This window comes from Oncorhynchus gorbuscha, linkage group LG06 (genome assembly GCF_021184085.1).
Source record: "Oncorhynchus gorbuscha isolate QuinsamMale2020 ecotype Even-year linkage group LG06, OgorEven_v1.0, whole genome shotgun sequence".
NCBI lineage: Eukaryota > Metazoa > Chordata > Actinopteri > Salmoniformes > Salmonidae > Oncorhynchus > Oncorhynchus gorbuscha.
This window is the reverse complement of record NC_060178.1, coordinates 56,590,479-56,604,180: the sequence shown is the minus strand read 5'-3', so window position 1 is coordinate 56,604,180 and position 13,702 is coordinate 56,590,479. Positions and strand designations below refer to the sequence as shown.

The following is a 13,702-nucleotide window of genomic DNA, read 5'->3' as shown; positions in this document are numbered from 1 at the left end:
TCCACATGGATACAGTACACAGGGAGAAGGAAGTGTGTGACATTAAAAAGGGCACTTACACCAACAAAAGAAACGTACAGTAATATCAGGCATGGGAACTATTCTGATTTAGTGTAATTATACAACATGAAATGCAAGACCTGTTACACAAGGTTAGTTGGTAGGGCGATTTTTCACAGTGTAATGAATTCATACTACAAAATTGTAGGCTGATAATACACAGTCAATACTGTAGGTGGCAGCATTCACCTATAACATTTGTTTGCCGACCGCCATAATACCAACAAATACGAAGAAGAAGAACTTGTCTGAAGATAGGAAGCGTGATGTTGGAAAAATGGCGGAAGCGGATGATGAAGTGGATTCTGAACACAATGGCGGTAGAATCAAGGAGAATTGTCCAAAATAATATAAAATGGAGTAAAGTAGTGTACAGTGATGAGAAGAACCCTTCATATCTAGTAGGAGTACAGTTTGTTAATGAATGAGCAACTAAGCAGAGTACCAATCTTGAAGAAACCATTTGTTATCCAAACTGGTGGAGAGAGTGCTGGGTAAAGTGAAGGCTGTGAGGATCACGAGAGGTGGCCCTGTTTATATATTTTTTTGTGCTTCCGCGGATCAGAAAGAACGTGCGTTGTGTCTGAACCGATTTGATCTGTTTGAAGTGTCGTGTGTCTCTTTGGAACAGGGCACCCCTCAAGGGGGTTATATTTGGCGTCTTGTGGTCGATTTTGGAGAGATTAAAAATATTCCTGGGGTGATTTGAAACACGTCGGATGAATCGTGTGGTGATTGGTGAAAAAGTGAGGAGTCTATGTTTGTTTTAGAAATGGAGTCTCTCCCTACTCAAGTGCAGTTAGGGTATAACTACAGAGTCAGAGCATTTATCCCAAGACCAATGCAGTTTGATCACTGTGAAGCTTTTGGTCATGTATCAAGTGTTTGCAGATGAGAGAAGCCGAGATGTCCAAGTTGTGGAAAAAAACATATGTGTTATAAAAGTAATGAATATGGCACATGTTGCAATTGTGGTGGGAACCATGAAGCCACGTCTTTTGAATGCTCCACAATTGTGAACGAGAATGAGGTGGCCAAAGTCAGGGCTGTGCAGAGCATTTCATATGCAGCAGCTGTGAAAAGGGTTGCGGGTTTGAATGGTGCACCAGAAGAGTCCATGGTGGTGGATAGGCCTGCACTGCAGGCTGCAGGGGTTGCCTTTCACCAGCAGGATCCTGACATTTTAAAGGTTAAGAAGGTGGACTTTTTGGCCTTTATTGCTATGGTAATTAATGGCACTGCCAAGGTGGAGAGAAAGTTTAGGAAGATCAAATTCATTGTGGATGCACCTCAGAGCGGTTCCTGGGGCTGGAAGACTTCTCAGCAAAATATTTATATGGAATATTGGCGCAAGCCGTACCACCTTCTCAGGTCTTAGAGCCTGAGAAGGGACACATGTTGAATTGAAAGAAGGAAAAAGTGGGAGTTTTGTTTGTTTTGGCAATGTACAATTATATTAGGGTGGATTAAGTTTCACTATTACTTATACATTTATTATTTAATTGTATTTTGGGGGAGGGGTTTCAAACCGTCCAGTTGGTGGCGGCAATACACCTTTTTGGGTGTAGTCTGCCATAAAACCCACAAGAAGAAGAAGAAGAACTTCTCAAACCGGAGATATAGAAGACTGATCGCTTCTCCGCAGTAAGGTCACTGACAGACACAATTTCAAACTTTTTTGGAGATAAAAATATATAATTGTTTGATTTATATTATTTAATAGGTTAATGGAAGTAACTGATTTTTTTTTATGTTTAGTTAGCAATTTTATCTGTGTTCTTATAGCCAGCAGACACCACATAGTTAACACTCATGTCTGGCACTAACGTTAGTTGGCAAGCTAGGTGACTGTGTCCATGCCATGGCATGCCGTTTTCTTTAACATTATTCTGGCTCGCGAATTGACTAGATAAACTAGCTTGACTATTAGCTAGCGAGCTAATCCTGTTAACGTTAACCCTTTTGCGCAAACATGGCTAGCTAGTCTAACATTGAGGTGAATGCGAGGACATTACAGGAGAGTGACTTATTTCTCCCCAGGAGGTCGTTGCCAGCTGTAGCTTGACAGCTAGCTACTAGCTAGCTAAGAAGGTCACTTTCTCAAACTCATCTTTGCTGTCACTGTATGGTTGCTGGGTTGCAGAAGTGTCGTGTCTTACTAGTTACAGTAGCTACATTTATATATCCCAAACTAGCTTGCTTGACCTTTCAAGTGAGGCACTCCACATTTTGACAGCTAGCTGACCAGTCCAATTACAATACTGCCCTGAACAATGACCTGTCTGTTGATTTAACAGTGACTTTAATTGGCTTTAGGGCAATTTATCCGTAGGTCTCACCCCAGTGTTAGTAGAAAGAGTTAAGAGCTTAGACAAATACCCTAAATGGTATTATTTTAGAGGCACAGAGATTATACCTGCTCGTCTGACAGAAGCTATCAAATCAATTTGGATACAGACTAGTAGAATGTAATTAGGTTATAATGGAGGTGAGGATTGGGTTAGGCATATACATCACAGGTAAAAGACTACAAGAGCTGAGGGCTGGCTAACTCAGCTCCTTGCTCAGTCAACTCTGCTGTACCCAGATCTTGGACCTTTGCTGATATGTATGTTAACCTAATTTCTCTGTGCCGAATATTCAAGGAGCCTAAAGGATTCTTAAAATCAGAAGTTGTTCCTGCACAACAAAACAAATTCATTATTCATGTGTCTTTCTCATTTCTCCCCTTTCTCTCCAGGCTGGCAGGATGGCCCTGTCAGACAACAAGGCTCTGGTCCTGGGTGTGTTGGCTGGAGGGGCTGGCCTCAGCCTGGGCACTGTGTTGTTGTACAACAGTAGGAGGGCCGTGCCAACGAGTGGACATGGTGTGCACAGTAAGCTGTACCTCAGCAGTAATGACCAGCGGGTGACTGGAGCCAGTATGGTGGTCAGGGAAATGCCGGGTCAGGCTGAGGTTCTAGATCGTCTCGCAGCGCTGATCCAGTGTGTGTCAGAGCTGAAGGATGAGGTGCGGGCCCTAAAGAGTGCCATCCCAAAGCTGCTGGATCACGTCAGGGATGAGCTGAGAGGACGCAGCGGCCGGGCTGAGGGGGCTGTGGCTCGCGTAAGGGCAGGCCCACCAAACCGAACTACACCCACACGTAGGAGGAAAGTTGCAGGGGGAGTGGCCAGAGCTGGAGGCCAAAGCTCTGAGGAGGAGGCTGAGAGTGAAGGAGGGTGAGTCCCATCTCTCGACTCTCTCTGGAATATTCACGTTTGGCTCAGATACAGGGGGAAAATCCACCCATCAGTATGATTTCATTAAAAAAACAAGGCACTGTTCATAGTATTTTACATGCCTTTATTTCTATGCTCGTGCTGAGCGATTAGTGCTTTGAGATTGTTTCGGCTCGATTATATAATGGATATCGGGTTTGATTGAATAATCATAATTTATTCACATTACTTTAATAAAATATTTGTTTTATTTGATTTGATTTCATTCCAAGTCATCTCATCTCTATAGAGCTGCTGCCTAAGGCCTCCCGAGTGGCGCAGTGGTCTAAGGCACTGCATCGCAGTGCTAGCTGTACCACTAGAGATTCTAGGTTCGAGTCCAGGCTCTATTGCAGCCAGCCACGACCGGGGGCGGCGCACAATTGCCCAGCGTCGTCCGGGTTAGGGGAGGGTTTCGCCGGCACTAGTGACTCCTGTGGCGGGCCGGGTGCAGTGCAATGGTGTATGGTGTTTCCTCTGACACATTGGCACGACTGGCTTCCGGGTTAAGTGGGCATTGTGTCAAGAAGCAGAGTCTGTACGGGAGTTGCAGTTGCAATTTAATGGAATTCAAATAATTGAACCGTGTCGGTCAATTAGTTGTTTAAAAAAAGAAAAACAACAGACATTTCGGTTACTGTTTTATGTTCAATGGCTCAAGCTCGTTTTACATTTCCTACAACAATACACTAATATTCACTGATATTAATATATGTTTGCAGTAGGCTATATCATCTCCTCTATCAAAGCATCCACCATGCATTTTGTACTCAAATGCTGGTTTCCTCTGCCAGCTGCACCACCTTAACTATCCCACCTGTACTTGATCAGTAAGCACAGTTGAATGCATTTAATTTAAAACATGTACATGCTTTGCAAGAACAATTTCCCTAATAAGCACATGGACACATCTGAAATAAGGCTACTGATGGGACTTTTGATAAACGCAGGAAATCGTCAATCAAAATAAACGTTCTGCCACAGCGACTGTTATTTTTGCGAAAACTATTTGATTGAGTTCAGACATACAAGGTTTCTATTACAGGTCGACCGATTAGTTTTAATGGCCGATTTAATTAGGGCCGATTTCAAGTTTTCATAACAATCGGTTTGGACACCAAACAATGTTTGGACACTGATTGTGGGCGGTTACATTGCAATCCACGAGGAGACTGCGTGGCAGGCTGACTACCTGTTACACGAGTGCAGCAAAGAGCCAAAGTAAGTTGCTAGCTAGCATTAAACCTATCTTATAAAAAACATTAAATCTTAACAATCACTAGTTGACTACACATGGTTGATGATATTACTAGTGTATCTAGCTTGTCCTGCTTTGCATATAATCGATGCGGTGCCTGTTAATTTCTCATCGAATCAGTCTACTTTGCCAAACGGGTGACTTTAACAAGTGCATTTGTGAAAACAGCATTCGCGAAAAAAGCACTGTCGTTGCACCGATGTGTACCTAACCATAATCATCAATGCCGTTCTTAAAATCAATTCACAAGTGTATATTTTTAAACCTGCATATTTGGTTAATATTACCTGCGAATATGAATTTCTTTTAACTAGGAAAATTGTGTCACTTCTCTTGCTTTCCGTGCAAGCAGAGTCGGTATATGCAGCAGTTTGGGCCGCCTGGCTCGTTGTGAACTGTGTGAAGACCATTTCTTCCTAACAAGACCGTAATTAATTTGCCAGAATTATACGTAATTATGGAATAATATTGAAGGTTGTGCAATGTAACAGCAATATTTAGACTTAGGGATGCCACCCGTTAGTTAAAATACTGAAATGTTCCGTATTTCACTGAAATAATAAACGTTTTGTTTTCGAAATTATAGTTTCCGGATTTGACCATATTAATGACCTAAGGCTCGTATTTCTATGTGTTATTATGTTATAATTAAAGCTACGATTTGATAGAGCAGTCTGACTGAGCGGTGGTAGGCAGCAGCAGGCTCGTAAGCATTCATTCAAACAGCACTTTCCTGCATTTGCCAGTAGCTCTTCGCTGTGCTTCAAGCATTGCGCTGTTTATGACTTCAAGCCTATCAACTCCCGAGATTAGGCTGGTGTAACCGATCTGAAATGGCTAGCTTGTTAGCGTGGTGCGCGCTGATAGCGTTTTCAATTGGTGACGTCACTCGCTCTGAGGCCTTGAAGTAGTTGTTCCCCTTGCTATACAAGGGCTGCGGCTTTTGTGGAGCGATGGTAATGATGCTTTGAGGGTGGCTGTTGTCAATGTGTCCCTGGTTCGAACCCAGGTAGGGGCGAGGAGAGGGACGGAAGCTATACTGTTCCACCTGCAATACTATAGTGCAGTGGTTCTTAACCTGGGTTCGGTGACTCAGTCTCAGGGGTTCGGCGGAGGTCAAGACACACATCCGACTCATATGATTCGTGATGACACGCCCCGCCCCGCTTGGCCATCATTGGCTGCAGGTGATCACGCTACATTGCTTGGCCTATCTGTGCTGCAGGGAATTTGGTGCGTTCAGTAGTCAACTTGTGACTGTCGTGATGGTACGTCTTGTGATTTCTTTCTTAATATTTTAATCCCTTCATACTTACTATGTCGAGCAAAAAAAGAAAGTGGTCGGACGAATATGTACAATATGGATTCACATGTATAACGGAACGTCATGGGAGTCAGCGTCCTAACTGCATGATTTGCAATGCCAAGTTGAGCAATTATAGTCTAGCACCGGCAAAACTAAGAGAACACTTCCTTAATTAAGCTGCATGGAGATGGAAAATACAAGAACACAACGCTCGCTAAATTCAAGGTGAAGATAGCCAGATTCGATGAAAAGGCTACTCTGCCTGTTCTCGGCTTTGTACCCATCAACAAACCGATCCTCACAGCATCGTACGAAGTTGCTTATCTGATCTCAAAGCATGGCAAACCACACACCATCGGTGAAACACTCATAAAACCAGCTGTGTTGAAGATGGCGAATATCATGCTGGGAAAAGAGGCTGAAGTTAAGTTATCCCAAATTCCTCTTTCAAATGACACCATCAGTGACAGAATAGAGGACATGAGCAAAGACATCTTGGCTCAAGTAGTTGCAGATCTGATTTCAAGCCCGGCAAAATTCAGCCTTCGACAAGACCACAGACGTTTCCAATCTAAGCCAGCTTGCTGTATTCATGCGCTATGTGAAAGATGACGTATTAAAGGAAGATAAAAAAAAAAATTGTAAGCCTTTTACAACAACAACTAAGGCAGCCAATGTGAACTTGTGGATGACTTCTTCAAAGACAACAATCTTTTGTGGGATATGGTTTCTGCAGTTTGTTCGGACAGAACTTCAGTCATGCTGGGAAGAAAGTCTGGTTTTTGTGCGCTAGTGAAATCTGATGCACCACACATCATTGTTACGCATTGTATTCTGCACAGGCATGCGTTGGCAACAAAAACCTTGCCTCCAAAACTATCAGAATTATAAAAAATTGTAGTGAAATGCGTGAACTATGTAAGAACTAGGTGCTCTGAGGCACCGCATCTTCAGTGAGCTGTGTAAAGAAATGGGCTCTGAATTCGAGGTACTTCTGTACCATTCTAACGTTCGGTGGTTATCCCGGGGACAGGTGCTGAATCGTGTTTTTGCCGTGCGTGTGGAGTTAGCCCTGTTTTTGCAAGAGCACCAACATTGTCATGCAGATTGTTAAAAAATTCTGAGTTCTCATTTTAGCGTACATGGCTGATATCTTCGCAGCTCTCAATCATCTCAATCAAAAGATGCAGGGCGGTGGAGTCAACATCATCGAAGCGGAGGAAAAGCTGAAGGCTTTTCAAAAAAAGATACCGTTACTGGAAACAACGAACAGAGAACGATAACTTTGCAAACTTTCCCCTGCTGGATGACTGTGTGAATAAGATCGAAGAAGTATCTGGAATCGGAGACATTTCTGTACCTGCGGAACTGAAGCAAGTAATTGCCACGCAGTTAGATGAGCTTGCAAAGTCTCTCGACGTATACTTTCCTACAAGAGAGTCATATCCAGCATGGGTGAGACAGCCGAGCATGGGTGAGACAGCCGTTCACGTTTAGTGTTGAGACAACAGATGTCAATGATGAATACCTCGATGAAATCATTGAAATTCAGCAGAGCCAGGTTCAACAGCAACTCTTCAGAACAACAACGCTTTCAACGTTTTGGTGTCAACAAATGGTAACGTACCTTGTTATTGCTAAGAAAGCTTTGGAGATTTTCATACCGTTTGCTACAACATATCTTTGCGAGCAATCCTTTTTGAGGATGCTGGACATAAAATTAAGAAAAGGAACCGACTTTGTTGCGAAAATGACATGAGTGGCACTTGCCAAGGTGAAGCCGTGCATTTCTGAACTGGTCTCTGAAAGGCAACAGCAGAAGTCACACTGATTTGCAGTAAATATTAATTATTTTGTTTTTGTGTGAAAATCATGTTTTGCTGATTTTGTTCTTTGAACACAGTGATGTTGATGCACGGTTCATTTTGTGCATCAGTAAAATATATACCTATGTTTTGCATTTGAAAAAAATCACATTTTATTTTTCCAATTAAGAAGAGTTCGGTGAATGTGCATATGAAACTGGTGGGGTTCAGTAACTCCAAGGTTAACAACCACTGCTATAGTGCCTGTAAGAACATCCAATAGTCAAAGGTATATGAAATACAAATGGTATAGCGAGAAATAGTCATAATTCATATAACTACAACCTAAAACATCATACCTGGGAATATTGAAGACTCATGTTAAAAGGAACCACCAGCTTTCATATGTTCTCATGTTCTGAGCAAGAAACTTAAACGTTAGCTTTTTTACATGGCACATATTGCACTTTTACTTACTTCTCCAACACTTTGTTTTTGCATTATTGAAACCAAATGGAATGTTTCATTATTTATTTGAGACTAAAATTACCCAATATGACTCGGTCTTCTTCATGTGATATAGTATATGATTTATTTTTGTATTACACTTCCATTCTATTAGCTTTAAAGTAGACCATCTTATTATATAAAGTTAAATAAGTGTTCATTCAGTATTGTTGTAATTGTCATTATTATAAATATAATATAAATCAGCCGATTAATCGGTATTGGCTTTTGCTGGTCCTTCAATAATCTGTATTGGCGTTGAAAAATCATAATCGGTCGACCTCTAGTTTGTATGTGAACTACTTCTAGGATGCGTACTTTTGAGTTTTTCCAAAACTCACTTCACTTGCGCGTAAGAGGGAGTCTTGCGCTACTGGAGCCGGCACATAGGCGGATCAAATGCACTGATTTTATAAGCTGTTACATGTACTAATAATTTTAAGATTGCTCAGGAAACCAGGTGTTTTACCCTTGTTAGAGAGAAGGTGGGCTATCAAGGGTGGATCACACTCTTTTGGTCCTGACCCGCTATTGAATCCTACTGGGGAGAAATAATGGGTTTTGAAACATTAATTTAAACAAACATTAATTTCTCTGTATTTAGGTGAAATACTTGCACAATAGAGACGAGTACCTGTTGAAGGTCCTACTTCCAGCCAGCCATCTCCCGACAGGAACACAGAACCTAACAGGTTGTGGTGGGAGCAAGAAGCCAGCACATATTAGCAGTGAGTGAGCAGATCCGGTCAGCTTAAAAAGACCGTCAAAAACTGCTTAATCAAACTGAATCATTAGCTCATCATGAATCATTAGGTTAGCTCCAGATTTATCTCCTGGCAGAGCTCTGGCAGCAATCGCCTGGAGCAATTCTTGCTGTAACAACATAACAAGCAGGCCAGCAGCCAGCCAGAGTACTCTGGGTAGTTAATCATTGTTTTGGTGTCTTAGTTCAGTCTGTCTGTGGCTGTACCTCGCACTTCCTCGTTTAGACTTTGAGGGCCTAGGCACTGTCACTCAGGCCATCATTTACTACAGGGTGTATGGTTCAGACTGGTGGAACCGGTCCATACTTGAGTGATATAGTTAGGTGTGATAGTAACCAATATAATAATCAAATGGTCTACTTTAAAGCTAATAGAATGGAAGTGTAATACAAAAAATAGATCAAAAAATAGATCATATACTATATCAGATGAAGACCGGTCCTTCTGTAGCTCAGTTGGTAGAGCATGGCGCTTGTAACGCCAGGGTAGTGGGTTCGATCCCCGGGACCACCCATACGTAGATTGTATTCACACATGACTGTAAGTCGCTTTGGATAAAAGCGTCTGCTAAATGGCATATATTATTATTTATATATATTATATTGGGTAATTTCTGTTACCTTTTGTAATCAATGGAGTTTATCCTCGTCCCTGTTGGAGAAGCAAACTAGTGTGGTCATGATACCAGAATTTTGACTCCGATACCACATTGATACCATGGCATAAAAAGGTGTATTAGCCAAAGTCACAGAATGGCACTTGATCCAGACAGGTCTTTTGAGTTCAAATATCATTACCTTTAAGTTTTTTTAATGTATGTATTAATTAGTCAGTTATAGAATCATACAATCAATTTGACTTTGGTCAACAACAAAATAATAACCTCTAACTACATAACATGATAATCATTTATTTGAATGATACATTTCTAATCTATTGATAAACTGGGTAAATCAAGATGTCGCCTAGGCCTATTTGCAATAAAGTTATTGCATTGACTTATTGGGCTTGTTTTGGCTGATTTCAGCTATAGATGAAAAACAAGCTGTTTTCGTTCCTGTTGAGACTTATTTTATTGTACTGATCAACAACATTTGCATTGAAGTATTCACATCTTTTTATAATTCTCTTTTATCACTAGAATCGCCGTAGGCCAAAAGTTCCCAGGACATTTCCATACATACACAAATATTATTTCTCTAATTTTGTGCACAAATTAGCTTGTCTCTGTTAATGAGCATTTCTCCTTTGCCAAGATAATCTATCCACCTGACCGGTGTGGCATATTAAACAGCATGATTATGAAACAGCATGATTATTAAACAGCATGATTATTACACAGGTGCACCTTGTGCTGGGAACAATGACAGGCCACTCTAAAATGTGCAGTTTTGTCACAACACCATGCCACAGATGTCTGAAGTTTTGAGGGAGCATGCAATTGGCATGCTGACTGCAGGAATGACCAGAGTTGTTGCCAAAAATTGGATGTTTATTTCACTACCATAAGCTGCCAATGTTGTTTTTAGAGAATTTTGCAGTACGTCCAATGTGCCTCACAACCACAGACCACATGTAACCGTGCCAGCCAAAGACCTCAACATTCGGCTTCTTCACCTGCGGGATCGTTTGAGATCAGCCACCTGGACAGCTGATGAAATTGTGGGTTTGCACAACTGAAACATTTCTGCACAAACTGTCAGAAACCGTCTCCGGGAAGCATTGACATTAGAGGTCGACCGATTTTGATTTTTCGACACCGATACGATTATTGGAGGACCAAAAAAAGCCGATGCCGATTTTTATATATACAGTGGGGAGAACAAGTATTTGATACACTGCCGATTTTGCAGGTTTTCCTACTTACAAAGCATGTAGAGGTATGTCATTGTTATCAAAGGTACATTTCAAATGTGAGAGACAGAATCTAAAACAAAAATCCAGAAAATCACGTATGATTTTTAAGTAATTAATTAGCATTTTATTGCATGACATAAGTATTTGATCACCTCCCAACCAGTAAGAATTACGGCTCTCACAGACCTGTTAGTTTTTCTTTAAGAAGCCCGCCTGTTCTCCACTCGTTACCTGTATAAAGGACACCTGTCCACACACTCAATCAAACAGACTCCACCCCTCTCCACAACGGCCAAGACCAGAGAGCTGTGTAAGGACATCGGGGATAAAATTGTAGACCTGCACAAGGCTGGGATGGGCTACAGGACAATAGGCAAGCAGCTTGGTGAGAAGGCAACAACTGTTGGCGCAATTATTAGAAAATGGAAGAAGTTCAAGATGACGGTCAATCACCCTCGGTCTGGGGTTCCATGCAAGATCTCACTTCGTGGGGCATCAATGATCATGAGGAAGGTGAGGGATCAGCCCAGAACTACACTGCAGGACCTGGTCAATGACCTGAAGAGAGCTGGGACCACTGTCTCAAAGAGAACCATTAGTAACACACTACGCCGTCATGGATTAAAATCCTGCAGCGCACGCAAGGTCCCTCTGCTCAATCCAGCGCATGTCCAGGCCCGTCTGAAGTTTGCCAATGACCATCTGGATGATCCAGAGGAGGAATGGGAGAAGGTCATGTGGTCTGATGAGACAAAAAAATAGAGCTTTTTGGTCTAAACTCCACTCGCTGTGTTTGGAGGAAGAAGAAAGATTAGTACAACCCCAAGAACACCATTCCAACCGTGAAGCATGGAGGTGGACACATCATTCTTTGGGGATGCTTTTCTGCAAAGGGGACAGGACGACTGCACCGTATTGAGGGGAGGATGGATGGGGCCCATGTTTCGCGAGATCTTGGCCAACAACCTCCTTCCCTCAGTAAGAGCATTGAAGATGGGTTGTGGCTGGGTCTTCGATCCAGCATGACAACGACCCGAAAAACACACAGCCAGGGCAACTGAGTGGCTCCGTAAGAAGCATCTCAAGGTCCTGGAGTGGCCTAGCCAGTCTCCAGACCTGAACCCAATAGAAAATCTTTGGAGGAAGCTGAAAGTCCGTATTGCCCAGCGACATCCCCGAAACCTGAAGGTCTGTATGGAGAAGTGGGCCAAAGTCCCTGCTGCAGTGTGTGCAAATCTGGTCAAGAACTACAGGAAACATATGATCTCTGTAATTGCAAACAGGTTTCTGTACCAAATATTAAGTTCTGCTTTTCTGATGTATCAAATACTTATGTCATGCAATAAAATGCAAATTAATTACTTAAAAATCATACAATGTGATTTTCTGGATTTTTGTTTTAGATTCCGTCTCTCACAGTTGAAGTGTACCTATGATAAAAATGACAGACCTTTTTTTAAAGAAAGACAAAAGTTTAGACTGTAGATTCTCTCAGACCTTGTAAGTAGGAAACACTGCCGATTTCGCAGGTTATCAAATACTTGTTCTCCCCACTGTGTATTTGTAATAATGACAATTACAACAATACTGAATTAACACTTATTTTAACTTAATTGATTTTATTGATGTATTATATTTAGTCTCAAATAAATAATGAAACATGTTTGGTTTAAATAATGCAAAGAGAGAAGAAAGTATAAGTGCAATATGTGCCATCTAAGAAAGCTAACGTTTACGTTCCTTGTTCAGAACATGAGACCATATGAAAGCTGGTGGTTCCTTTTAACATGAGTCTTCAATAATCCCAGGTAAGAAGTTTTAGGTTGTAGTTATTATAGGACTATTTCTCTCTATATCATTTGTATTTCATATACCTTTGACTATTGGATGTTCTAATAGCCTGGCAATACTAAAGTACTTAACTTCGGGAGTTGATAGGCTTGAAGTCATAAACCGTGCAATGCTTGAAGCACAGCGAAGAGCTGCTGGCAAATGCAGGAAAGTGCTGTTTGAATGAATGCTTACGAGTCAGACTGCTCTATCCAATATCAAATCATAGACTTAATTATAATATAATAATACACAGGAATATGAGCCTTAGGTCATTAATATGGTAAAATCCGGAAATTATCATTTCGAAAACGAAACAGAACCGTTCCGTATTTTAACTAACGGGTGGCAACCCTAAGTCTAAATATTGCTGTTACATTGCACAACCATCAATGTTATGTTATAATTATGTACAATTCTGGCAAATTAATTACGGTCTTTGTTAGGAAGAAATGGTCTTCACACAGTTCGCAACGAGCCAGGCGGCCCAACTGCTGCATATACCCTGACTCTGCTTGCACGGAACGCATGAGAAGTGACACAATTTCCCTAGTTAAAAGAAATTCATGTTAGCAGGTAATATTAACTAAATATGCAGGTTTAAAAAATATATACTTGTGTATTGATTTTAAGAATGGCATTGATGTTTATGGTTAGGTACACATTGGTGCTACAACAGTGCTTTTGTTTCGCGAATGTGCTTGTTAAATCATCACCCGTTTGGCGAAGTAGACTGTGATTCGATGAGAAATGAACAGGCACTGCATCGATTATATGCAACGCAGGACAAGCTAGAAAAACTAGTCATATCATCAACCATGTGTAGTTAACTAGTGATTATGTTAAGATGGGTTTAATGCTAGCTAAAAACTTACCTTGGCTCCTTTCTGCACTCGCATAACAGGTAGTCAGCCTGCCACGCAGTCTCCTCGTGGAGTGCAATGTAATCGGCCATAATCAGTGTCAAAAAATGGCGATGACCGATTTTGTTATGAACACTTGAAATCGGCCCAAATATTTCGGCCATGCTGACTAATCGGTCGACATCTAATTGACA

The 13,702-nt window shown here is 41.4% G+C and overlaps 1 protein-coding gene across 1 annotated transcript in view; it reads left to right on the top strand.

The window, feature by feature from the left end:
- The first annotated feature begins 334 nt into the window (after nucleotides 1–334).
- LOC124038132 (regulator of microtubule dynamics protein 2-like) overlaps nucleotides 335–13,702 on the top strand; it is a 56,464-nt gene continuing 43,096 nt past the window's right edge. Inside the window, 2 exon segments of the mRNA XM_046353624.1 lie at nucleotides 335–1,704; nucleotides 2,801–3,279. Coding sequence (XP_046209580.1) covers nucleotides 2,810–3,279 — 470 coding nt within the window. The 5' untranslated portion in view covers nucleotides 335–1,704; nucleotides 2,801–2,809.